This window comes from Nelusetta ayraudi, unplaced genomic scaffold (assembly GCF_046127955.1).
Source record: "Nelusetta ayraudi isolate G7.1 ecotype Tasmania unplaced genomic scaffold, CSIRO-AGI_Nayr_v1 ptg000155l, whole genome shotgun sequence".
Classification (NCBI taxonomy): Eukaryota; Metazoa; Chordata; class Actinopteri; order Tetraodontiformes; family Monacanthidae; genus Nelusetta; species Nelusetta ayraudi.
In genome coordinates, this window is record NW_027466205.1 from 973045 (window position 1) to 996988 (window position 23944).

At 47.8% G+C, this 23944-nt stretch overlaps 1 protein-coding gene across 6 annotated transcripts in view; it reads left to right on the top strand.

The window, feature by feature from the left end:
- The window catches only part of ntng1a (netrin g1a), a 105563-nt gene extending 89454 nt beyond the window's left edge, over positions 1–16109 (top strand). For 2 of the 6 annotated variants that reach the window (XM_076013735.1, XM_076013736.1), the window contains one exon: positions 15167–16109. In XM_076013735.1, the coding sequence (XP_075869850.1) occupies positions 15167–15435 (269 nt within the window). In that variant the 3' untranslated portion in view covers positions 15436–16109. Of the gene's footprint in view, positions 1–2534; positions 2580–3677; positions 3738–6479; positions 6648–9539; positions 9675–15166 lie in introns of all 6 variants that reach the window. The other 4 variants (XM_076013737.1, XM_076013733.1, XM_076013732.1 and 1 more) reach the window with 4 other exon arrangements.
- The last annotated feature ends 7835 nt before the right edge of the window (positions 16110–23944 follow it).

Consider the following 23944-nt stretch of genomic DNA (forward strand, 5'->3'; position numbering starts at 1 on the left):
CAAAATCACGCCGTGAGCAGATTGTTCCAGGTTTTCTTTCCTCTCCTTTTTTTCCCCCCCTTCTTTTTTTTTTTTTAATCAGGCGGTGGCTTACGCCGGATGACGACTCTGCCTGTAAAGTCTGATGCTATGTCATGAGTCAGAAATGGACATGTGGCCAAACAAGACCAAACCTCCCCTCCCCTCCCCTCCCCTTGCCATCCCGATCTCTCCGCCACTTGCATCCCTCGCGCGCTCCGTGCATGACCTGACGGAGAGCGCGTTCGCCATGTACGCACGCGCTGCATACACGTGCATACACATTGACACCAGTCCCCTTGGTCTCATCCTAATGCCAGGCCCAGACCATGTCCAAAGGCTGTCCTCTAAAACCTTCACAGGGAGAGCGCATGCTGATATGGTTGTTTGTGTGTGTGTGACTGTGAGACTGTCCCTTTTTTTTTTTTTTTTTTTTTTTAATTTATTTATTTTTTTATTTTTTTATTTTTGGTGAGGGCGGGTAGAGGGCGGGAATAATGTTTAAAAAAAAATAAAAATAAAATAAATAAACAAAAAGAACACTTTGACAAACTCAAGTCTTGACTTCTCACCCAGACAGGCCCACGGGTATTTAGAGCCCTCAACGAATGACTGTCTGGTCACAGAAGCCGACGTAACGCTAAAAACTAAAGACAGACGAGCGACGAGGCTGTTTCCAGCACCGACGCGAACCAGTTTTACACCCATGTTATTCCAAAAAAAAGAAAGAAAGAAAGAAAGAAAGGAAGGAAGAAACGCAGAATGGATTGGACAAAAAAGGTTGGGACGTCCTTGACTTTATTTCAATCGGGCGAAAGGCCAAGAAAAGAAAATCCAGTTTTCATGTTGTTGTTTGAAGGTAATTGAATTCCTTATTGACTTTTCTCAATTCTATTTCAAGTCTATTAAGCTGGGCAGAACTGCCTAATGCGGACCATTAAAATGAAATTAATATTTTAAAAAACAATCCTGGCTCCGCGAGATTGCATTCCATTATGGCCCATAGCATTGATTAAAATCCGTCACCACTCATTTAGCTCGCCTCACCTGAATATTCTCCATAGCGGGAATAATTAATGGAACCCCGATGTGTGTTACACCCAATCAATTGCCAAAGGTGAGCGATTAAAAATGAGCCCACGTGAACAGTTACACATTAGAGGCCCAGACAGTGTGTTGCTTTTGCCGGCTGATTTCATCGGTCCGTGACGGCTTCCAGTCAGTTTCAACCCCGCGAGAATAGCGGATGACGACTTTGCACGACACAAAATCTACATTCGAGCGCCGTTTTCTTTTCAGCAAGCCTCTTTTTTCTCTTTTTTTTTTTAATTGGAGCAAGCATTCTGGCAACCCGCCGGGAATAGCGCAGTCAAGACCGACATCGGAATCCCTTCGCGCCGACACGTTTTATGGCAACGAAGAGAAGGACCTGAGTGCAGTCAGTGTAGCTGTTTTAAAACGAGTTGCCGGTAATCGTAGGTGAGTTTAAGTGTTATTGCCGCCCTGCGTCCACCCGGCGAGCTCAGCGCCGGTGCATTATTTAATTCTCAGGCAATAAAAAGCTTCGGGAGCCGTTGTGCGTGAAAATGAAAAAAAAATAAATAAAAAAAGGCCCTCTGAACAGTCGTCGTACTCCTTAGTGTCGCTCCGCCAGCAGGCTTCCGGGCCGGGACGCCGCCGGACGCTCGTTTACGTCAAGGTTGTGTGATTCACGGAGTCACGACGGCGCAGAAGGACGGAGAGATGAAGCGGGGAGACGGGGGCGGGGGGCGGGGGGGGTCACGGCGGGGAAAGCTATCCGCGTTCCTGCCGTCCCCCTCCCTGACCCTTCTCCGTTTCCGACCGCAAACTGTTATCCTGGCGCGGGAATAGCAACCTCGGACGTAATTATGAGGCTGCGCCACCCGCGGCAGTCCGTCATCGCCAACAAGGCCCAACACCTGCCATTATTTATTCATTGTTATTCTTCCGTGAGAAATACACCGTAATTAGATATCGATCACGCGCTCAATGTGATGAATTAAACAGAATGCAACCACCCCACCCCCCACCCCCCCCAAACCTCCACCCAAACCCCGGGACTTCTTAATTTGCCATACGTCGTCCAGAACCGCTCGCTTATGTCACGAGCGCGACCAACGGATTCTCTCTTTTCTATCCTTCCCCCCTTCTGTTTGTTTTCACTATCATTGCCATCACCATGAACATGCGCATACACGGCAAAGCCCGCGGAAGTCGCGCCGACCGCCTGCAGCGTCGCTCCAATGCCCTCGGGCGAGGTCCTTGGACGCACAAATAACCCCCTCCGCCCGTCCATGCCACCCCTACCGACCCCCGAACACCCGTCTGACTGTCGCCCCTTTAGTTTTCCAGATTTCCCGGGTCACGTAGTTGTGTCTTCCACGTTTGCCACGTAGTCTCCCACCCTAACCCAACACCCCGATCTGGAGCGTCTGTGAAGTGCATCACACAAGGGTGCTTGAATTAACTCCTGGTTTCTCTCATATCGCACGCAGTTCGGCAGAATGTCTCCTCGCTAGGTGTCGCTAACCGAAAAGAAGGTAGGCATCTCAGCTGTGTTGTTTTTTTCCCCCCTCCTCTTATCTAAAGCTATTTAAATTTATGAAGTCAGCGTAAACATACATGCATTATTTTTTTGGGAGTTATCCAACGGCCAAATATTTTGTGGGCAGCATCCTCCTCGCAATTTTGATTTTGTTTTTTGACACCCCCCAATCCCCAAGAAGAAAAAAAACAAACTCCTCCTCAGTCTGCTTGTCTTTCCCGTTGTGAAGGGTTCGGGCTCCTTCGGCGGAGGCTTGCCTATTCATGAGGCACTTATGTTGGCGGCGCATCTCTCACAGTGCCCGTACGTTACCCTCCCGCTTGCGCACACAGCGCTTGATTTTAATTAGGTGTAGTGCCTCAGTCCCGTCTGAGCGCTTCGTGAGATGAGACGGAGCGCTCTCACGGCTACGCCGAGCGACTCTGGGCTCGTTTCAGCTTTGAGAACTGCGCGATGTGCAGCCACCTCGCGGAAACAGGCAGTGCACAGACTGGCCGGAGCGCGGCATTTCCGTGGTTGCGGCCAAGCGCACACTGGGAATGTGTCGGGGGCTCATGTCGCCGGGTACGAGGGCTGTGCTTGGGCCTATTATTTCTATTCCCACTGTTTGTTTTATGACCGGAAAGGAATCAGAGGGATTGATGTGCGCGCGGCGAGCCACTTCCCTTACCCACGGTCCCGTGCACCAAATTTATGGGCCGAAAATCCTTGACGAGCCGCGGCGGTAGGTGGCGGGGAGTCATTTTTTCGCGGGATGAGTCTCCGTCTGGGGAAGCATACGCTACACAGAGACTCTTGAATTATACAGAGCGCTTGTTAATGAAATGAAGCGTCGGAGAGGGAACACAATATTAGGATTGTTCGGCGCCGCTCGCAACAGCTGCCGCCGCCGCGCGCAGCCAGCTCCACTTGGCAACGTCACTCCTTATTTCCCAGTGCCATCATTCATCATTGATGCGTATGTTCTGTTCGTTTTTCTTTTCATGATGCTCTTAATTCTCTGACATTCACATGTTTATTTAATTGCAGTATCATGTTATTTTTGTTTTTGTTTGTTTGTTTGTTTGTTTGTTTCCTCTTTGAATTCGTCCAGTAGCTCCTCAAGTTGCATTGTCCACTGCCCCTTCCGTCTACGTTGCAAACAGCAAGCGAGGTAGGAGTTCTGGAATTGATTCATCGCCCCCTCCCCCACCCAACCACCCACACCCCTCCCCCCCCAACACAACCCCGAGTACCAACCAAGCCCTGTGATTGTATTCTATATAATCCATGTACCTGTTGAACTGTAAGACCCTCCCCCACCCCTTTGACCCTTGCAGCATAAACTCTCGGGCTTGTCCCCAATGTGTGCATATCTCCAGACAAGCACCGGAGTTGAAGGGTGTTAACCAAGGGAGATTGAGGATTGAACTTCCTCTAAACACTTTGAATGCCCTTTGGAATCTTTTTTCAGTGCAAACTTAAGTGGATGCCTGGGACTGGGAATATTTTTGGAGGTAGTGCCTCCAAAGTTTCGAAAACGGTGATACCCTTCACGTGCATGATTTATGCCCTCAGCCTATTTCTGGAAAAGGAGGATTATTTGTCTTCCAAGAAGACGTCTCAGGGACCCAGCTGCCGGATGGGGAAGATCTAAGCCGGGGCTTAAACAACAGGACTTTCTGCTTTAGGTAGAAGGTACAGCGGAATGCAGTTGCTGATCCCTCATTTCCGCGCCTTGTTGAGTCGTTACTTGCCAGAGGGAGACGTGACCCCAATAGAGTTCCATAATAACGACAATCCCTTTGGCCAAACGCCCGGTCTGCCACCCACCCACTATGGGAGCCGTAATTGGGCTTTCTGTCCGAGCAGCTGCCGGTGGCTCACATCTGCCTGCAGTGTGACACATTGTGTCAGCGGTCACTCAGCGTGGCGGCCTGATCCTCGTTCAGAGAGGGTTGAGCTTGAGCTGCCACCCTCGCGCCGCCGCCGCTGCCTCCCTCTCGCTCCCCCTTAGGCCCGGTTGCCAGAGAGTTTCACAGGCTGCAGTTTTCCGGTTCGGTTCCAACTCCAAGTACCTAATTTAGCGTGACATAACACTGCATAGCAGGGCCATGGAGGGCACTGTCCCAAATACAACTCATTGTACTCTCTCTTACCTTCTTGACCGTGAAAGGGGGCTTAGCTGTCCTCTTAAAACAACTATCAAGCTTGTCGAAAATGCAATAAACTTAGGATTGTAATAGTTACTGAGAGGTCCCCGATTTACTGCTCCCCCTTATGTCATTGGAATCTCAGTTGACATATTCTAATCCATGTAACCATTATAGTGTTCCATAGAGAGGAAGAAGCCCTTCCAGTCAAGGCCTATTGTGACAGAGTATTAACCTTAAGTAAATAAATGAATTGGCAGAAATAGCTGCATATCCTCTTGAGTGGTGTCATGATCGTGCCCAGGTGACACAATCGCATTCTCGTAGTTGCCAGAAAGTTTACCTGCAGTGACTAGCAACACTAAAGTGGGTATTTAGGCTAAAAACATGGTGTTAACCTTGGCGTTTCCAGACAAATTGGATTGCCGCATTTTCCGAACACGAAGATTGCCGAAGCCCTCTCTTATGCAATTATAGTTCATTGGCTCAGGAAGTTTGCTTCATTTGCGGCAGTGTGAATGCACAATACTACTCTGAATTCGGATACAGCTAAAAACGTAGTTCTCTGGCCACTTCAAGTCACAACTGCTGGTAAGGTAAGGAGTGCAACAAAGTTTTCAAACTAGCTTTTCAATATTACCAACGAATAAGAACTAAAAGAGAAGTGAGGTCTTGTCTGAGTTTCTTGTCTTCTACGTCAGCAATTTGTGATGCAGCGCCACCGCAGGTGAGGAGGGGAATAGGTTTTTCAAAATGTCCAATTCGTTTGACAAACAAACCGCACCGAGTCACCAATCTCGCAGATTCTACCAAACTATGAGGTGTGAAAGCGACCCTGAATGTCACCGCGCAAGCACATGGAGACATGTTTTGTTCTTTTGTTTTTTGTTTTTGTTTTTGTTGTTGTGTATATTTTGCGACCAGTTTGGAGTCACGGTAAGGGTGTGTTGGGTTAGATTCCGTCCTTCCGTGAAACCGCAGAACAGGTGTCAGAAATTAGTCGTCGTAGCAAGAGAACTTACATTTTGAGCCAACTGTCTCTTCAGGAGTCATCATTCCACATGAACACATCTGTGTTACAGAAGAAGCGCTAAAAGAGGGTTTACCCCGTCACCTCAGACCACATGACCACATCCACCAAGCACATTCAGAGACCAAAGAGGTTCAAAGCTCTCCACTGCCATTCCTCAAGTCAAACAGAGCCATTTCACCCCATGGTTTGACCTGCCGTTTGCTGTGTGGTGTCCCAGGTGTGACCGTCTTCTCTGTGGCCATCGTGTTGGTTGGCGTCTCCCCCTCGTGATGTGGTGTGCTTGACGTGATTGTGACCGGTCTTACTAACGCTGTGCTTCTTTTCTGTGGTGTCTCTTTCTAACTCTGGCCGCGCCCCCTCCCCCCCACAACCGGACTCATCACGAGTGACGCTCTCCTTCTCATAACCTCCCCCCCGACGATCCTTTTCTCCCTTTTTCCTTTGCAAAGCAGTCGTCTTCTTCTTTTATTTTCAATTTTTTTATTTTTTTTTTGGTTTATGTAACCTCGCATGCCGTGGCGCCTCGCTCAGACCTCTTGCTAACCTCCACCGCCGCCGCAGCACTCACAGCAACAGTAACGACACCAACGTTTTCGTCCGCGTCTCTTTCTTTACCCCCCTCCTTCCCTATGCTCTCTCTCTTTCTCTTTCTCTTTCTCTTCCTCTCTCTCTCTCTCTCTCTCTTCCTCTCTCCCCCTTCCCATGCCTCCCCTCCCCTCTCTCTTGCAAGACTGCGAATGCTTCGGCCACTCCAACCGATGCAGCTACATCCAGGTGCTAAACACCGTCATTTGCGTGAGCTGTAAGCACAACACTAGGGGGCAGCACTGCCAGCTGTGCAAGCTGGGCTACTACCGCAATGCCTCGGCAGAGCAGGACGATGAAAATGTGTGCATAGGTTAGTCGCCGCACCCCCACCTCACCCCCCACACCCCACCCCACCTCACCCGTCACCGCACCTCATACGCCACCCCATCCCGTGCCCCCACCTATCTCACACACCTCTTTTTTGCCTCACCCTCCCTGTCTCTGACTGAATTGCCTCCGCACAAAGTGTCACCTTTCACACCCTCCACCTCATCATCCATGCAAAAAAAACAAAAATCGTGTTCCATTCGGTGCTCCTCCTCCTCCCGTCACGTCCTCCTCTTTCGCTTCTTCTCGCCGCCTTGCAGCGGCGTCGCTCATTAGCCTCCTCGTCAGAGTGGTTGTCTCATCGAGTCCTCCAGCTTCAGTCTGACAACTGCAGCGAAACGAAGCCTCAGTCATTATTTTTCTTTCTTTTCTTTTTTTTAATTTCAACGTCTGCAGATTTATTGACAGTGTTACAGGCAGCTGCCAGCAGGTGGGGGCGCTGAGGTCGTTTGTGTTTTTACAACTGCTTAGCACCTTTGTTGTGGCTGGCGTGCTGCATTTTGAATATTGTATAAACGTGGACTGTGTGCACAAATAAATGGAGACACCTCGGCGAGGTGAAGAAACATTTTACCGCAATGTGAATTTGCAATGTGAGAAACCCCTCAGGCTTAATTAATCTTATCCAGAAGTTAGTCAGACCAGCTATTTTCAGACTGAAATCCAGCGAGCCACAGCAGCCACGTCAACAAATTTTGTGTACCATCTGTTCCAAGTCTAACTAATAAATATATATATCTCATTGACGGTCCTATATTATGTCCACATTTATTCTTCATCCTGGACTACAGCCCTGCTAGATTAATCGTTCCAAAACCCAACAGTTTGTCAAGCTAAAACTTTGGTGGGTCCTTTTTCCAGGCCTTGCTGAGGTTCTTGTCATTGACTTAGGTAGAGTTCTCCGACTACATCGAACCCATCTCTACAGACGCCACACTGCAGTCATCTTCAATGAGACCACCTGTGATGGATGAATTTAACCACCGACCCGTTGAGCCGGGCGCCTTGGCCAGCCAAACAAGCTGCGAGTGATCGCACTTCGCAGTTAACACCAAAGTGAACGCCGTAAATGCCTCGCCGCGCCAACGAGGCCACGCATTTTGCACACCACCCTGCCCGCCTTTTGTCACCGTGTCAAGGATGGTGCAAACGCGGCTCGAGTTGGGGCGGCGGTGCAATTCGCGACCTTTCGAGGGCTCATTGCCAGAGCTGCGCGTTTTGAGTGTCCACCTTTTTAAACGCACCGTATGTAAGAGTTTGACTTTTTCCATTTTCAGCTTCACTTTCAAGCTTCACTTGAGTGGATTTCACATAATATAGGACCTTCAAGTTATTTCCCCTTGAAAGAAAAGAATAGAACGGATGAGCTGCAAAATTTCGGCGTCTTGTCCGTGTGCTTTCCCGACTCGGCTAGCGGGTGAGTCCCTGCATCCAGCTTTAGATAAGCCGAGAAAAAAAAGATTGTTTAAATTGTCATGAAGTTTGTGAGCACATCAAACGCAATGACGTAAATACTGGTGACATTTGGCTACTTTGCCAAAAGGTTTTCAACTTAGAGTTGACCTGAAGGAATTTCTCTTATTTCAATGTTAGTTTATTTTATTGGGAAGAGAAAGAAAAGAAATATAGTGAGTAATGTATTCAACAGGCCACCTCGGGCAATAGTTTGACTCCTTTTTTTAAAAAAAAAAAAAAAAATTCCAACCTCAGCATGTGGAACTGTGAGTCTGCAGCGCTCAGTGCCAGGTGCTTTTTTCTTTTTTCTTTTCTCTTTTTTTTTTTGTGCGTCCCGAGACTGAGGTCTGACAGGCAACAAGGGCTCTGCGGAGGGAAAAGTGTGGCGGCCGACTCCCGCCGCCAGTCAGAGGTGCCGTGCAAGCGCATATGTCACATACATGTGATGGCCTGAGGGGGGCGGCAGCTGAAAAGCGTCACCGGGCGTTGGGAGCCAGCGAGGCGTTGCCAGAGTTCCCCCCCCATACACACACACACACACAGACACACACACAGTTTTGTCACTTGCCGTCACGGCTCTGCTCTGGCCTGACCTGCGGGTGTCACTCGGGGTGCAGCCACGTGCGGCCGGCACGGGCAGCAGAAGGTGTCACTTCGCGACTGGCGAGCTGGAAGGTCAGCTGAGCGTAGGACACCAGAGACTGAGCAGGTTGCCTTTTTATATTTATATATTTCTTTTTTTTTTTCTCTCTCCCTCCCCCCCTCCGATGGCTAGCGACAGCCTTGTCTGGGAATATTTAAAACCTGTGCAGCTGTAGTCCAAGTTTGCCTCTCTTTTTTTTTTTCTATTTTGATTGATTTGACGTTCGCTGGAACGCGAGGATAGAATTGAAGCGCTCCTTTACGACAATGCCCATTTCAATGTTCCCAATTTCAATATTCAATGTTCTGTTTGTCATTCTCCCAAAACCTCGAACATTCCCGCCCCGTCTCATCGCGTCACCTCCCCTCTTGTCATCTCTCTCTGTCCACACCTGAACAAATGACAACCGGATTCATCCCTAGCCGAAGCTAACGTTAGCGCTTTACGTAACCGCCCCTTGCACGTTGTAAAACTGTAGACCTTTTTAATGTTACAACAATTAATGTAATCCATGCACTTTCAATCCACTTCATTCTCCGTCCCATTCTGTCTCCATTACGGTTGAAATGGTTGCATTACCTCCCCCCTCTATATGAGTCTTTCAAGTCTAAATGAGCTAATTGAGCTAATGATGAAGCGCCTTTGCTTCTATAGCCGAGCCCTTTTAAATTGGGCTCGGGGAATGTGGCCTCGCGCCTGTGTTGCCCGGACGTCTCTCCCAGCCTTGTGTGTGTGTGTGTGTGTGTGTCTGTGTGTCTGTGTGTCTTGTTTTTCCAGAGTGTAATTGTAATCCCTCTGGCTCAGTCAGTGATCGCTGTAATGACACGGGATTTTGTATATGTAAGGAGGGCACGACAGGGCCCAAGTGTCAGGAGTGTCTGCCCGGCTATTTGTGGGACGATGGCTGCAAATGTAAGTAGAACCGCAAACCACAAACGCCGCCTCGTGGCTCTCCTCTCCTCCCTGTCTCTCTCTCTCCCTCTCTGTCTGTCTCCCCTCTGATCCCTCCATCTTTCTCGGTGCGATTCTTGAGCTCTGGCCGGAACAGCGGAGGCACGCTGAGGCCCCCCGAACACGAGGCAAGCCCCCGGTGTTGGGAGGCGCTGTTTGATCAGCTAACTCAATCCGCAATGGGCCGCCTGCGCAGTTTGGCCTCGACGGAGGGAGTGAGGGAGGGATGGAGGGAGGGAGGAGAGGAAATAACGGGCGGAGCGGCAGCGCGCACGCTCCGCTATTCAAGCGTGTCGCGAAACAACAGCTGAGTCAATATTGACTGCTTGACAGGGCCGCCTGATCTGTTTGAGTAGCCGTCGCCCTTCGCCGCCCAGTCCGCGGCAGGACAATGTCATCCAACACTAACAGCACCCCCAACACACACACACACACACACACACACACACACACACACACACACACACACACACACACACACCTCCCAAACAGAGAAACGTAGGTCATTTCCACTTCCAGCCCATTTATTATTACTGTTTGTATTCCCCCGCGGCCCTTTTACGACACATGCCAACTGTAGTTTGTTTGCTTCTTTTTGCTGTTGTTGTTTTTTTTTTGTTTTTTTTTCCCCTTCCTCCAAATGTCACCAATTTTTCATGAGTTTTCCCGCCGCCGCCGCCGCCACCCCCCCAAGTCAGACTCCGGTGACGGACCTTCCGAGCAAGCAGCCGTGATGAAGTGTGACCCCTGTGATGAAGATTTCCGACCCTCTTGACAGTTCTGAGAAGATTGAGGGAGGAGGAAAAATAAAAAAAAAATCCGTCCCCTCTTTCCTTCCCCTCCAGCTTTGCAAACGCTGCCTTATTTTTGGCTTTGGAACTCATTTCCGCCAAACTTTTTTTTTGGCCCTTTTTTTTTTGCATGACACGAAACTTTCCTTGTTCCCCCGAGAGTGCGGTTTCGCCTCCAGTCAGTAAAAAAAAAAAAAAAAAGGCCTCATTCAGATCACTCAAAAAAGACGTCATTCAGTCCAGTTTACTACTAGTCCACGTAAGCTAAAGAAAATCTTCTTAATCATAAAATATTCATACAATCCTGAGGAAACAACCACGGAGTGAATAAGAACAGGCAAAAAAAAAAAAAAAGACCTGTGACACTTTTTCTCAGTGTTTTGATCCAACTCCATCCCCCAGAATGCCTTTCAGAGCACAATGGTCCTCATGGTTCGGCTGAGAGTCTTACACTCTCCACCTGACAGTTCGGCCGAGACGAAAGCACTCGGCAGCGGTGCATTGCGGTCCGCCGAGGCTGCTGAACAAATGCGGTTCTTCACGTACGGGTGTGGATGACTCGGAGGTGCAAACTCCAGTGATAGCATTTGAGGTGGGGGGGTGGGGGGGAGACATTTCCTGCAGCTGCTATGAAAACAGATCAACGGGTCCAAACCTGAAGGTGGATTTGTTCTCCGCAAAAGCAGTTTTCGCACTTGAGGTGCTTGACAGCAGCTCCTTATCCTCCCCTCCTGTAAAACAGTTTGAAAACTTCTCAGTCCCGAGCTTACTTTACTTTTTATGCTTCTCCAGCGCCGCCGCTGCCGCAGTATTTATGCTAGCGGACAAGACTCCCATCTGCATGCAGGCCGAAGAACGCAATTAAAGCCCAAATCTCTCCTCAAACACATCGCCAGTCCCCAAACCGGCACACCTTGCTCGACGGTCCCCTCTCTAAATATTATCGCTCATATCAAAAGCAAACTCGGCAAACCTTGTCATCATTTACTGCTTCTTTTTTTTTCCCCCATTTCTTTTTCTTTGCTGGCTCTGTTTACACTCGGGGAGAAATACCTGACTGCCGGAATATTTCCACCGCACTCCCAGATGAGTTTCTCAGGATTTCGCTGCAACTTCTTTGAGGACCCTCGTCTGTACCTCATTAAAAACACAGCAGGGCCGGTCCACCTGTACCTGGTCTTTACCCTGCAGCGAAGAGCAAACACAGGCTGGCGCTCCGGGTATCAGTTCATTACCCACAATGCCCCAGCCTCTTTATTTTACACTGGCCTCACCGCCAGCATAACTTTGATCTGAACGCCTCTGGTGTAAATTCTTAACCAACTTGTTACAGTTTTTGGTTGTTTTTTTTTTTGCTCCCCCCCTCCCCCCAACACCTTTAAATCAATATTTTCAGTTTCATTTCATCCATTAGCATTGCTTAATTGGCAGCCAATGAAGCGCTTCGCCTGCGGGGCTCGGCCATTACCTGAGCTGCTCTTTGAAGTCAACAAGCTGCTATGCGCCGATGAGAGACGCGCTGAATTATTTCTGCCGAAAGAGAAGATAAAATTCACGCCGCGGTTTATCAGACATACAAAACCAACCTGGGGGAGGGGAAGAAAAAAAAAAAAACACCTCCCGCTTTGACCCGTATACTCCACAGCAACTGATTTTCGGCAAAATCGCACATTGCTCGTTTTTGGGGGTTTGACGAGTCACTCTGTTAAGACGGTGAGCCAGTGAAAATGAGGCGGAAGATATACTTAGAATAATAGAAGAGAAGATTTTACCCTCCCACAGTGATGAAGACAATGCACTTCAAAGAATGCCTAAGGTGCTAAAAGAAACTGGAAAGTGAATCTGCATTTTATTTTATTAAATACAGACAAAAGAATACGAAAAAAAAAACAACCCTTTTCAGTTTCTTTCAGTGCTAGTAAACAAAAACTAACTGGAGTCACTCCAGAATTCGGAGACAACATCTTTTCCACCAACAATAACCTTCAGTGCCGTTCTCTGTTTCTTCCCTTGATGTGAAAATTGAATTCCATTTAGATGAAAACAGCTGCTAGACTCCTCGGCAACCGCTGGGCCACCTCCTTTATTTCGTCCTCACTGTCTTCTGTCATTTCAGTCATTTCCCATTAGCATGTGTACGCCGAGAGACGCTGTCACGAGATACCCAACAGCGGCTAACTAATTGCTATGCTATTCTTTTTGGTTGACTAAATGGAACAGAAGTTGAATTCTAAACGTTGGAGACACCAAACAGAAGTTAGAGACAAGGGTTAGTGGAAGCAGCTGTTTTAATACTGTTTCTCTATAGAAATTATAGAATATATATATATATATATATATGTATATATATATATATATATATATATATATATATATATATACATATATAGAATTTCCTCCTCTAAAAAAAAAAAGTCACTGTCAGACCAGTCACAGACATAGCTAACCAGTTAGCCCAGGTATCGGCCAACTACAGCCCATTAAACTTCTTAGTCCAGCCCGATGAATAGTAAGTACAGAAAAAGTAGCCGTAATTCATCAATTTTTTTTCTGTATTTGAAGAGTCATTTTAATAAAGGGCTAAATTTCGTGGGGCTTCAAAGACAGATATTTGGCTTTTGTTAATTTTCAATATTAAATTAAAGCGCGTTAACTACATGTCCCATGATTTATTTTTCCTCCTATGACAAGCACTCCACCAATCACAAACACTCCATCTATCTGCTCCTGCGCCGCCCCCTCTGTCAAATTTTAGAATCCGCCGTGGCCCCGACCAGTCAAAACGACGTCTAAAAAAAAAAAAAATGTCGACAACTCACAGTTTGTGTTGTCTTTTGTAAATACCACCACAGGAAGAACTCCCTCACCCATAGGTTGCTCCGCCCGACACGTTTTAATTTCATTAGGAAAAGAACAAAGGCAAGGTGCGGAGAAGAACAAAACGGAAGGTCAACCACTAATTAAAGCAGCCTCTCCCGTGTATTGATCTTATCAAGCTTGCGCCGAGGAAATAAATATATAAGCGCGATTCTTTAATTAATACACTTAATTGCCTCTTAATTGTTGTCTGGGGAGGAGCCTTTTTAGCACAAGGTTGAGCAGCCAGCAGGAAATCAAGCGCGCCCGGCTGAGCTCTCCCTTCCTTCCTCCTTTCCCGCTTGTACATCGAATCATTATTTCAGTTTGTGCCGAGTGGCTGCATTGGTGGTGGAATGGGCCCGCCGGCTCGTTGGGGACAGAGATAGAGTTCAGGTGTCTCATTTGGATGGAGTTGCGCGAGGTAAATAGCGAAAGCCGAGGCGGGGAGGGCCTTTCTTTTTCTTTTTTTTTTTGCGAAACTTCGGCGAGCCAGGACGGGAGGAAAAGAGGAAAAAAACAAAACAGATGTGGGCGCGAATTTGCAGAGTCGATGTTTCTTAACAAGGCTCCCATCAAAGCCCTATTTGGCTGCTCCTGGGAGACAGCAGGCATCCAATCCACCCCCCCCCCCAGCATTAGCACACGAGGCCCCGTATTTGTTTTTGAGATATTTACGTCCCATATAGTTCATGGATTGCTCACCGAATTGCCCCCCACCCCCCACCCCCACCCCCACCCCCACCCCCTTCCATCTCCACCCCGCCATCCCTCCTTCCTCCCCCGTATAGGAGCGGAATGGCCAGAAGTGGCCCGCGTGTTTATCGCTGTTTATTTGTCTCTGTTGGTTTATTAGTTTGTGCGGCGGCACCGCTGCTGTGTTTGCCTCCAGCTCGCTTGACAGCTTGCCTCCGCCGGGAATAGAGCGGCCTCGGCGCTGCAGCTCTAAATATACACCAATTTTCACCTGACGCCCCGCTTAAAGTCGCTCGGCCGGGAGAAGCCTCTCAGACTGGGAGGAAACTGTGGCTGATGGGAAGGCGGTTTTGTTTTCCCCCTGATGCACACAGCCGCTCTGTTGTCGATAGATTGGTTGAGCCCGACTCGTTAGGAAGACAAGTGAGAGATGGGAATTTTTGTTTTTTTTTTCTTAGTTTTATCATATTTGCTATCTTTTGATCTTTCAGAAATGTTTCAATGTCTTGTTGTTCTTTATGTCACTTGTTTGTCTTTGTCCCTGTTGTCTTTGTTCTTGTTGCTGTTTATCAATGTGTTTTGGTTTTTTTTCTTATATCACTCTAGAATTACTCAAGAGCCAGAGTAACTGTGAGACGTAATGATTTGACCTTCAACAAGTCGATATTTGACATTTTGACATCTTTTGTTCGCATCCAAGGTCCATTTTCTTTGCAGCTAGCGTATAATCAAGAAGGTTCAAACCAGGTTCAGAAGGTTTTCTATCCCATTAGAGATGCAGGGGGGGGGCATTGGTCATGTCCATGAAATTTAAGAATATTTTTGGTTTTGGTTTGTTGTTTTCTTTAAATGTGGCTGCGCTATACTTATAGAAAGAGTTTTGATTTTGTTTTAAACCACTGTTGTTGTCGTTTTGTTGTTTTACAGTGATTGACAGCGAGTCACATAGGAGATGAAAAAAAAATCATCCAAAGTTTTTCCCTATTCCTTATTTTACATGTTTAAGTGTGTGACACGCTATAGTCATTTATTTATTTTTATAAATGCTCTCACGTCGTGTGTTTGACTGCTCGTTGTCTCCGCTCTGCTTCCCCCCCACCCCCACCACAGCCCGCGTGTGTGACAACGAGCTGCAGCGCTGCCAAAATGGCGGAGTGTGCGTCAACAACGTGCGCTGCAGCTGCCCCGCCGCCTACACGGGCCTGCAGTGCGAGAAGCCCCGCTGCGAGACGGAGCTGGGCGGCTGCCGGAGCCCCAGCTCGGGCAACGCGGCGGCGCCCGCGTCCCCGCTGCCCTCCGCCGCGCTGCTGCTCCTGCTGCTGCTTCTGCTGGGCTCGGCGCTGCCCGCGGGCGCCCTCTGCTGGCCGGCCGCGCTCTAACGTGACTACTCCCGACTCGGTCCAAAGTGACGGACTCACTCGCCTTGACTTGACCCCGACGCCGCCGCCCCTTCGCCTCCACTACACACACACACACACACACACACACACAACCACACCGCACCCCCCACGACCCCACGACCATTACGGACAAACCATGTGCTTTTCTTGACTCTTTATTGTGCTGAGCTGCTTGCTCCGCCGCCCCCCCAACTCCCGAGCCGACGGACGCCGGAAAAACACAAAAAGGGAATGTGCCAGGCATCGAAGCGCAAAGACTTTTTTTTTTTTTTTCGTTCGACCTCAAAGAATATATAGAGAAAAAAAAGATATTTAAGGAAGAAGAAAAAAAAAGCAAAGAAAAACACATTTATTGCAGAAGATATCAGATGTTATTTAAATAATTAAAAAAAAAAAAAAGAGGAACTGAGCATTTGCTAATAAGAGTAATTAAAGGGGGGGTGTGGGGGATACAAACAAGCAAGCAACGACAAGCCCCTCCCCCACCCTTCCATCCCTCTCTCTATCCCTCCATCCCTCCCTCGAAGCCATACCAGCTACTGGAGCCGCTTCCAGTTTGAGGGACCCCCCCCCCCCCGAACTGGAGACGACGCGCCTCTCCGCTTCCCGTCCTGTATATCGCCACAGCAAAACGACAGCTGCGACCAATCGGCTTCAGCGCACCACAGAGCCCACGCGCCCCCCCACACCGCCTCCGCCTCCCGGGCCGAGACGCCCCGAGTGCGGCCGCCGCCGACGGGAGGAGGGAGGAGGAAGTAGACTGGACGCGAGTCTTTGCCGGCCGTGTGTCGCCGATGGGAAGGAAATTGCGCTCCAAACGCAAAAACACGCGTAGAAGACCAAAAAACAAACAAACAAAAAAAACAAAAACAAAAACAAAAAAAAAAGATCGTCCATGTCAAACACCGCCCTCCCCTCCCCCACACCCACCCACCCCCACTCTCTGTCTCCCATCCCACCTGTTCAGCCCCTCCCACCCGCCACGCCTCCACCGACCCTGTGCTTTCGTGAACTTTTACTCTGTAAAACCTTTTTGTCGGGTTTGAAAGATTCTTTTGTCCGATGTTAGTGATGCACAAGTGTAACGACCCCCACCCCCACCCAAGCCCCTCCCTTCCCGCCGTCGCCCCCTCGTCCCCCCCCACCCCCCCCTACCTTTTCTCTTTTTTCGCAGTCCAAAACAAAAAGTGAATAAATGACGAAGAAAAAAAACTATCTGTCCTCTTCCTCTTCCTCAGCGTGGCAGGGATCCCCTCCCTGCCCTCACGGTGGGAGGATTGGGCTTTCTCTCCCCCACCCCCACCCCCCACCCCACCCCATGGCAGACCACGAGCGCATAGAAAACTGTCCGTGTATTTGCAAGTTCCTTTCTCGACATTAGCAAGCAAGAGAGTGAGAGAGAGAGAAAAAAAAAAAAGAGTCATGTAGTCCTTTTGTATCTTTGCCGAACTGTGATTGAAAAGAGGCAACCTTTACCGTATCTACTCAACGACCTCCAGACGCAGAAGCAATGGTCCCTTTCTTTCTTTCTTTCCTTCTTTCTTTCCTCCTTTCCTTCTTTTCTTCTTTTCTTCTTTTCTTTTCTTTTTCTGTTTTCTTAGTACTCCTTTTTGAGTTGTGCAGTTGATTTTCCCCCTTCGTATTTTGGCGACACGCTGGCATCGGAGAATATCGGTTTACATATACGGTATTAATAAAAGTGTACTACGATCCCACCAAAGGACATTATAATAAATGTTTTGTTCTTGCTTTAACACTTGAGAAATTTGAGTGAATAAAAACTCTAAAAGTGGACGTGTGCCGATGGTTTATTTTCCGTCAGTGGTCGTCTGTTTGCGTCTGTGCTGGTCATTTTTTGGGGGGGTTTGTAATCGCAGGATTATGACTTTATGAGAGTGGCGGCAAGCAGTATAGAAACTGTGTAAGATTTTGTAAATTTATATGTGTGTGTGTGTGTGTGTGTGTGTGTGTGTGTGTGTGTGTGTGTGTAAATACATAAACATATCTAAACAAAAAACAAAACATACATTCATGACAGCTGCTTTTGATCTCACACCTTTCTAGTGCAAGCTGTGGCTTCAGAGACCACGAACAGACCCACATTATGGGGAAACTGTCGATACAAGATATCACAATGTAGCCGCCTCCTTAGTGTAAAGTTAAGTATAACCATATTCAAATATTTTTTTTAATTCCAATTATTTCATTCCAAGTATTGGAATTGTTTTATGTTCTCGTGTGTATTTTTCTCCCTTCTAGGTGTTTTGTGATGGCGTTTCTCATTGGATACACACATCCAATGCACAAGCCAGTTGCAGCCTCAACGCGACCACCCTGAAAGATGGAGTTTGGCTCCAAACAAAACGTGTATCATCTTTGCAGACGTTTTCGCCCAGCTGATCTCGAATTCAATCTGCTGGAGGTTGGTTCCAGCGGCCTGATTGTCAGAGGCGCTGAATTAAATATTTACAGCTATTGATGTCTCCCAGAGAGCCGCCGCTCAAGAGTTTTATAAAGTGGTTGTGGCTGTGCGATAGTCTGCGCCGGGTTCACTCACAGCCCGAAACGGCTGCGCTGCGGCAAACGGAATGCGCCCCCCCCCCTTTTTTTTTTTTCTTTTTTTTGTCATTTTTAAAAATAACTCTCAGGGGAAGAAAGTTTGCGCTTCACAAAAAAAGGAAGGCGACGCCACGCAGACACAAGCAAGGCCTCGTGTGTTTCTTTTTATAGACGGGCTGAGAGGACGGAGCTCGTCTGGAATATAGGCGTCATTCTGCCGTCAATGCGTGTCTCATGTCTTGTTTATTTTTAAATCCAATTCAGCAGAAACACATGTAAACAGACTTGCTAATTGGAAGCTAGCAACTGTAAATTAGCACCAAGTCTTTATTACGCCGCACATTTCCGTCTGCGGGGAACGGAGCTGCCATCGTTTCAAAACCGGAGCGCCCACTGGAAGAGGTGAACCCCCGGGTATCGGTTAGAATTAGAAAGTGGCGCCCGACCCCCTGGGACTCCTCAGCGCCTTCGCTCAAAGTCACGTGTTTGTCAAGGTCCCCCGCAGTGGCCCTAATTCTAACTACATGTTCAGCCCAGGTGTCGATGCTCCGCGCTGTGCGGAGAATTAAAATAGGTCTCCACGCCGTTCGGGGACGAGGGCTTCATCCCGGATATCTCACCTCCGGCAGCTGTCACCCCGCACCAGGAAGCGCCGGAGTCGGGGGAGGGGCCCCATCCAATCATTGAAACGTTGTGTTGCGCTTGGCGGACTTGACTGAGCGCTAGCCAGAAAAGACGCTTTTAGCCACCATGTTGGGTCTCCATTGTGAATAATTGACCTTTCAATTGCCGCATATTAAATTTACTGAGCCTTAAAATCTTTAAATTGCAACGCAATTGAAGCGTTTTCTCAAAGATTTTTTTTCATAACACCTTTAAAAAAAAAAAAAAAATCAAATAAACTACCCTGGCCTTGCGTTCTTATGTCCTATTCAGCTCAACTAAAGTATAGATTGGCAGAAATGCCTTGACTGCCACGACGCTACAAGCAAGTGAACAAACAAAAAAAAAAAAATACACTAACTGCTCAAATTTCCAAAGAATTGAATACAGGACAAGTAAAATGTCAATAAAGTATATTATGAAAGGTGTTCTGTTCTATTTTTATATGCATCTATGTGTATGTGTAGGTGGTACTGATTTTCATTGTTAGCCGGCCCGAGGATTATTGACCTCTTATACCTGCCATGTACTTGTATGATGATCAATGCACCCATTGACTGACTGGTGTGCAGATCTTCATTGATCACCGTCTCTTTTCCACCGAGCAGATCCCTCGGCTCTGGAGAAGAAGAAAAAAAAAATTGAAGAAAACACGAAATTTGGGCCGCGTCTGCCAAAGTCCGACGCTCGTTCTGCCTGTTTGATCCGCTCAGGAGCAGTTTCAGCGTGAGGGCTGTCAAAAGTTCCCTCCTCCCTCCTCTGGCCACCTGTTTTTCCCGCGTGCGCAAGGGTCACCGTAGCGCTGGGCTAACTAGCAAACGCGTTCAAGGCTCGGTTTTTCCGATTTCTTTGGAGGCCGGAAGACTCGAGAGTCCGCTGTTTCCACGGTAATATGAAACTCTGGGTGAAACATGTTGGCGTTTCAAAGGGCCTTCATATGGATCGGAGTGAGGGGCGGGGGTGGGGGGGGGGGGGGGGGGGGAGGGATTATAGAACAAGGCTGACAGCAAATATAATACTTTGAGCGAGTTTGACGCGCGTTCAAAAGGCATAGTGGCAAGTGTGTTTATGCGCAATTCAATTCCCCCCAAATAACAGAAAAATACAGAGTTGCGACAAAGACGCCGGCGTCTCAGAGGCGGCAGCGGCGGCGCAGGTGGAAATACTCAGCAGCAGCAGCAGCAGCCGCCGCCGCGTTAAGCCATTCACGCTTTATCACGCGTCAAAACGTTTGACATTCACAACGGCTCTCCAGCTGCGAGCCGGGAAACGTTTGAAATGCGGAGGGTGAAAAAAAAAAAAAAAAAAAACCCTCCTGAAATCCCTCAGTGGCTCAACATGGTTGACGGATGTCAAAATAGTCGGCAAAAGGAAAGCGACAGCGGCAAGTATCACACGAGGCGACAAACAGGTTTCAGAAACGGCACAAAGATTTTTCTTTCTTTCTTGTTTTTTTGTGGGTCCAGACAATTATCCACCTGTAACTGAGAAGCCAGCGGAGCTGAATAAAGAAGCTGTGTGTGTGTGTGTGTGTGTCTGTGAATAAGGAAGAGCCGTTTCTGCTGTTGGTATAAAGTAGGTTTCAAAGGACACCTCTCCAAACTGCTCCCTTCCTCTGATGGTAGAATGGTAATGTGCTAATATAAAAGTTCCAAATCTCTTCCAAGTGGGATTCCCCCCCCTGCTGGTCCAGCATTAAAATGAATTCAAGGCAATTGATTTAAAAAAAAAAAAATACACAAAAAATACCATGGGACGACTTTTAAATGGATCGATAGGCATGATATGACATGTTTAGTTGGTTTTATAAATAATGTATTTTTTTTATTTATTTTTTTAAGACTAGCTCTATGGCAGGGGTGGGCACACTTTCTGACTGGTGGGCCACAGTGGGTTATAAAATGTGACCGAGGTGCCAGAGCAGGAGCAGACGGAGTGTTTTGGTGACTCACCCCCAGTGACGTGCAGTCAGGGGATGCAGGGGAGGTTGGGCCTCCCCCTGACATCATGACAAGAAATAGTAAAGTATTCATATTTGTCCTCTGGTCTATGCTTTCTAATGCAATTCCGAGCGAGTGGGGTTCCTAGATTTCCTAGTTTAGACACAACGGAGAGATGAGAGGTGAGGCAGCGTGAACTACAGCCCCCCCCCCCCCTCCCGCCAGATTGCGCAATCCCTCACAAACCAGGTATGAGCGCGTGCAAATGGCGCGTGCTTGTCGCCATTTCTCTTTATGTTTCTAATGTCATGTTTGAAGACGCTTTTGTGATGCGTCTTAATTTCCATGGTGTTCGGCAATGTATTCCACGTGTGCGTGTGTATTAATAACGAGTTCGTTTTGGTTCGACATAAATCCACAGGGGAAAAGCCTTGCCTCGAGGCAGGCAGTACTTCCGCCTCGAAGCAGGGGGCGATAGCAAGGGTTCAAGAGGTTCATACTAATCAAGAGTTAATGACGGTCAGCTGTTGCAAAACAACAACAACACACGAACGCAACGCTGGCGCCTAGATGTGATATCTCGCCCTGAAAATGCGTAATTTGATTTTTAAACCGAAACATTTTTCAAAACTGGACTTTCAAACGAACCAAGAAGTCATAAATGTTGGGAGACCGACGCCAGAATTGCCAGGATGGGCTTCAAGCTACGTTCGCCGGTGTCAACGAGAAACGACTCGTCTTCACTTGCCTTTTATTCTCAACGGTTGACAAATGTCTGGACCAAAATGGGATTTACTGATTTGCACAACTTGCCGAGAAGCCTCGACGGAACCTCACGTATTGACGTGGCTCTGAATTTACGACGGAGGCTTAATCACGTTCACAACAAAGTGACGAGATCTTCGAGCAGAAGGAAAGGCGAGTGGACTTCGTTTACAAAGTAAAGGTAAGACGAACTGCATGTATTTATTGGATTGTGATTTTGTGATTATACAGCTGGTGTGTTTAAAATGGCTTTTAATTTTCAAAAATAGGGTGACATCAAGGATTTAAGGTATTCTATTTGCATTGTATGCCTATTGTATGTTTGACTGGCGAGTCAGTCACTGCCTTCCCAACCCCAAACAACAAATAGGTCATGGGATGTGTAGAAAGCGTTCTTTAATGTCCATTGAAAATGAACAAAAGCGACAAAATGGGAAAATTGGATTAAATACCAGCTATTTAACTTACTATTAACATAATTTCTTTTAAATTCGGCGGGCCGGATTAAAAGGCTTTAACAGGCCGCATATGGCCCATGGGCCGTGGTTTGCCCATGCCTGCTGTGTAGCGTTCAAAAAAAAGAAAAAAATTCAACAACAATTCAACAATTGTTAAAGAAAAAGGGTTTTCTACCAAAGAAGCAAACTGGTAATTTATTGTGTCTTTCTAGCCTTAAAACATGGGAAGGCCTCAGTGATGTGTGTGTCTATGTATGTATGTATGTATGTATGTACGTACGTACGTACGTGTATATACATAAGTGTGGGTGGGTGGTGCGGGGGTTGCAGATGCAGGTGAAAGTTGTATCCATTCCTTTCTGTCGTCACCATATGTGACTGCAGGGGCTGGCTCAATGTGTGGCAGTGGCACCCGGAACCGCGGGAACTGGCGGGTGCCGGAAGTGTCGCCGCTCGGTGTCGCTAGGAATCGCAGCATTTGCTGCGACTGTTGCTCGCCATTTGTTATTTCAATTTAAAATACCAGTCCTGGGCCTGCATCCACATGTACGGCTGAGATTACCAACGAGTCCCCGCTTGAACTTGTAAGCAGCCTATTGAGACGCCCGTGTGGGTGGAGCCCGTCTCAATCGCCTCTTGCTTGCTTCTCTTTTTTCTTTAATCTGATGCAGTGTATTATTACAAAACCGCATTCTGGCAACCGTACAGAGCGACTCTGAACGGCCGAAGCTGCGGACCCTTTGTTTCTCCTGATTTGTTTCTCTTTCTGGTGTCACGCTCTTTCCCGCAGTGTGGTGTCGCGTGTGCGCGTTGCCTCAACCTGAGCACACACTGGCTATTTGCGTGTGCGTGCGCGTGCGCGTGTGTGTGTGTGTGTGTGTGTGTCATGGACAAACACCACCAAACAGTGAACACTGGGGTGTACTGAGCAAACACTGGGTGGGAGTCACATACCAAAACAAACTACAGTGAGGCCATGTTTAGTTTTACCCTTTGCTTTAGTTTGCTTCCAACTTTCTGGGTCATTTGCATCCAAACACGGCAGAAATTTGCAAGTCTTCAAACGCCTCATGATAAACTTGGCATTGCAGCCTCTCACTGCTAACTGTCTTACGGCTGACTACATACATATCCATACCCCCCAGTACATTTGATGACTAAAGTACAGTTCACTTGACTAGTGCAGTATGGTGCACTTCATTCCAGGAATCAAATCAGGAGAGGTGCAAACTGTCTTGACAATGAATCCCCACCCCAAAAAACCCCCACAAAGTCATTAAACGTGTGTGCGGTGCTTCACGTCAGTTTCTCTTTTGATCGGGAAAGCACTTTGGAACGCCCGATTTAGCGCTTCTATAAATACAAGTTGGTTGATTGGTTGATTGATGAACGGTAGTTGATTTACAATGCGGTCAAACCAGCCGCACCGATGACCTACATTTTGAATTTTGAAACATTCTGAAGCCCACTTGGGGTCCAAGTTGCTTGGTACGGAAATCAAAACGGTGTTTTTCTCTTCGCAACCTCCTGCAAATAAGATTTGTTTTAATCAATTTTGGGGGGAAAAAACAAAAACAAACCACCGACCGAATATTCATGTGTGGAAGCTCGAGTTGAATATTGATAAAGTGACGCATGAATCCTATAGGAGCTTTTCTTTTCTTTTTTTTTTTCAAAAAGAAACGCATGAAGTGAGAAGCCGCCTCTGTTGGATTGTGTCAACGCTGGCGCTGCTTCCCCGCTAATTAGCCACAACACAATATTTTTTTGTTGTGCGTTGCGCTGTCAAAGCAACATCCCACGTGAGCCCCCCTCACCATCGCCTCCCTCCCACCCCCCACCCCCCCCCGGCAGAACATTACACAAGGCGGAGAGGATCAGAGTTTATCAGCTCGCCTGTCAGGCCTAATGCCGTGACTGATGGCTGGATATTGTGGCGTTTGAGGCTCGTTGCGCGCCGCGCCGCTAATAAGAGCGTGAGACAGCTGCCTCGTCAGGAATAGAATTGATTCGCTGCCGAGCCCGTGGCGAAACATCTGATGCTCCGGAGCGGTTTGAACCCGACTCGGTTCGACCCACCGCAGTCGGTTGGTCGTTTGTTTG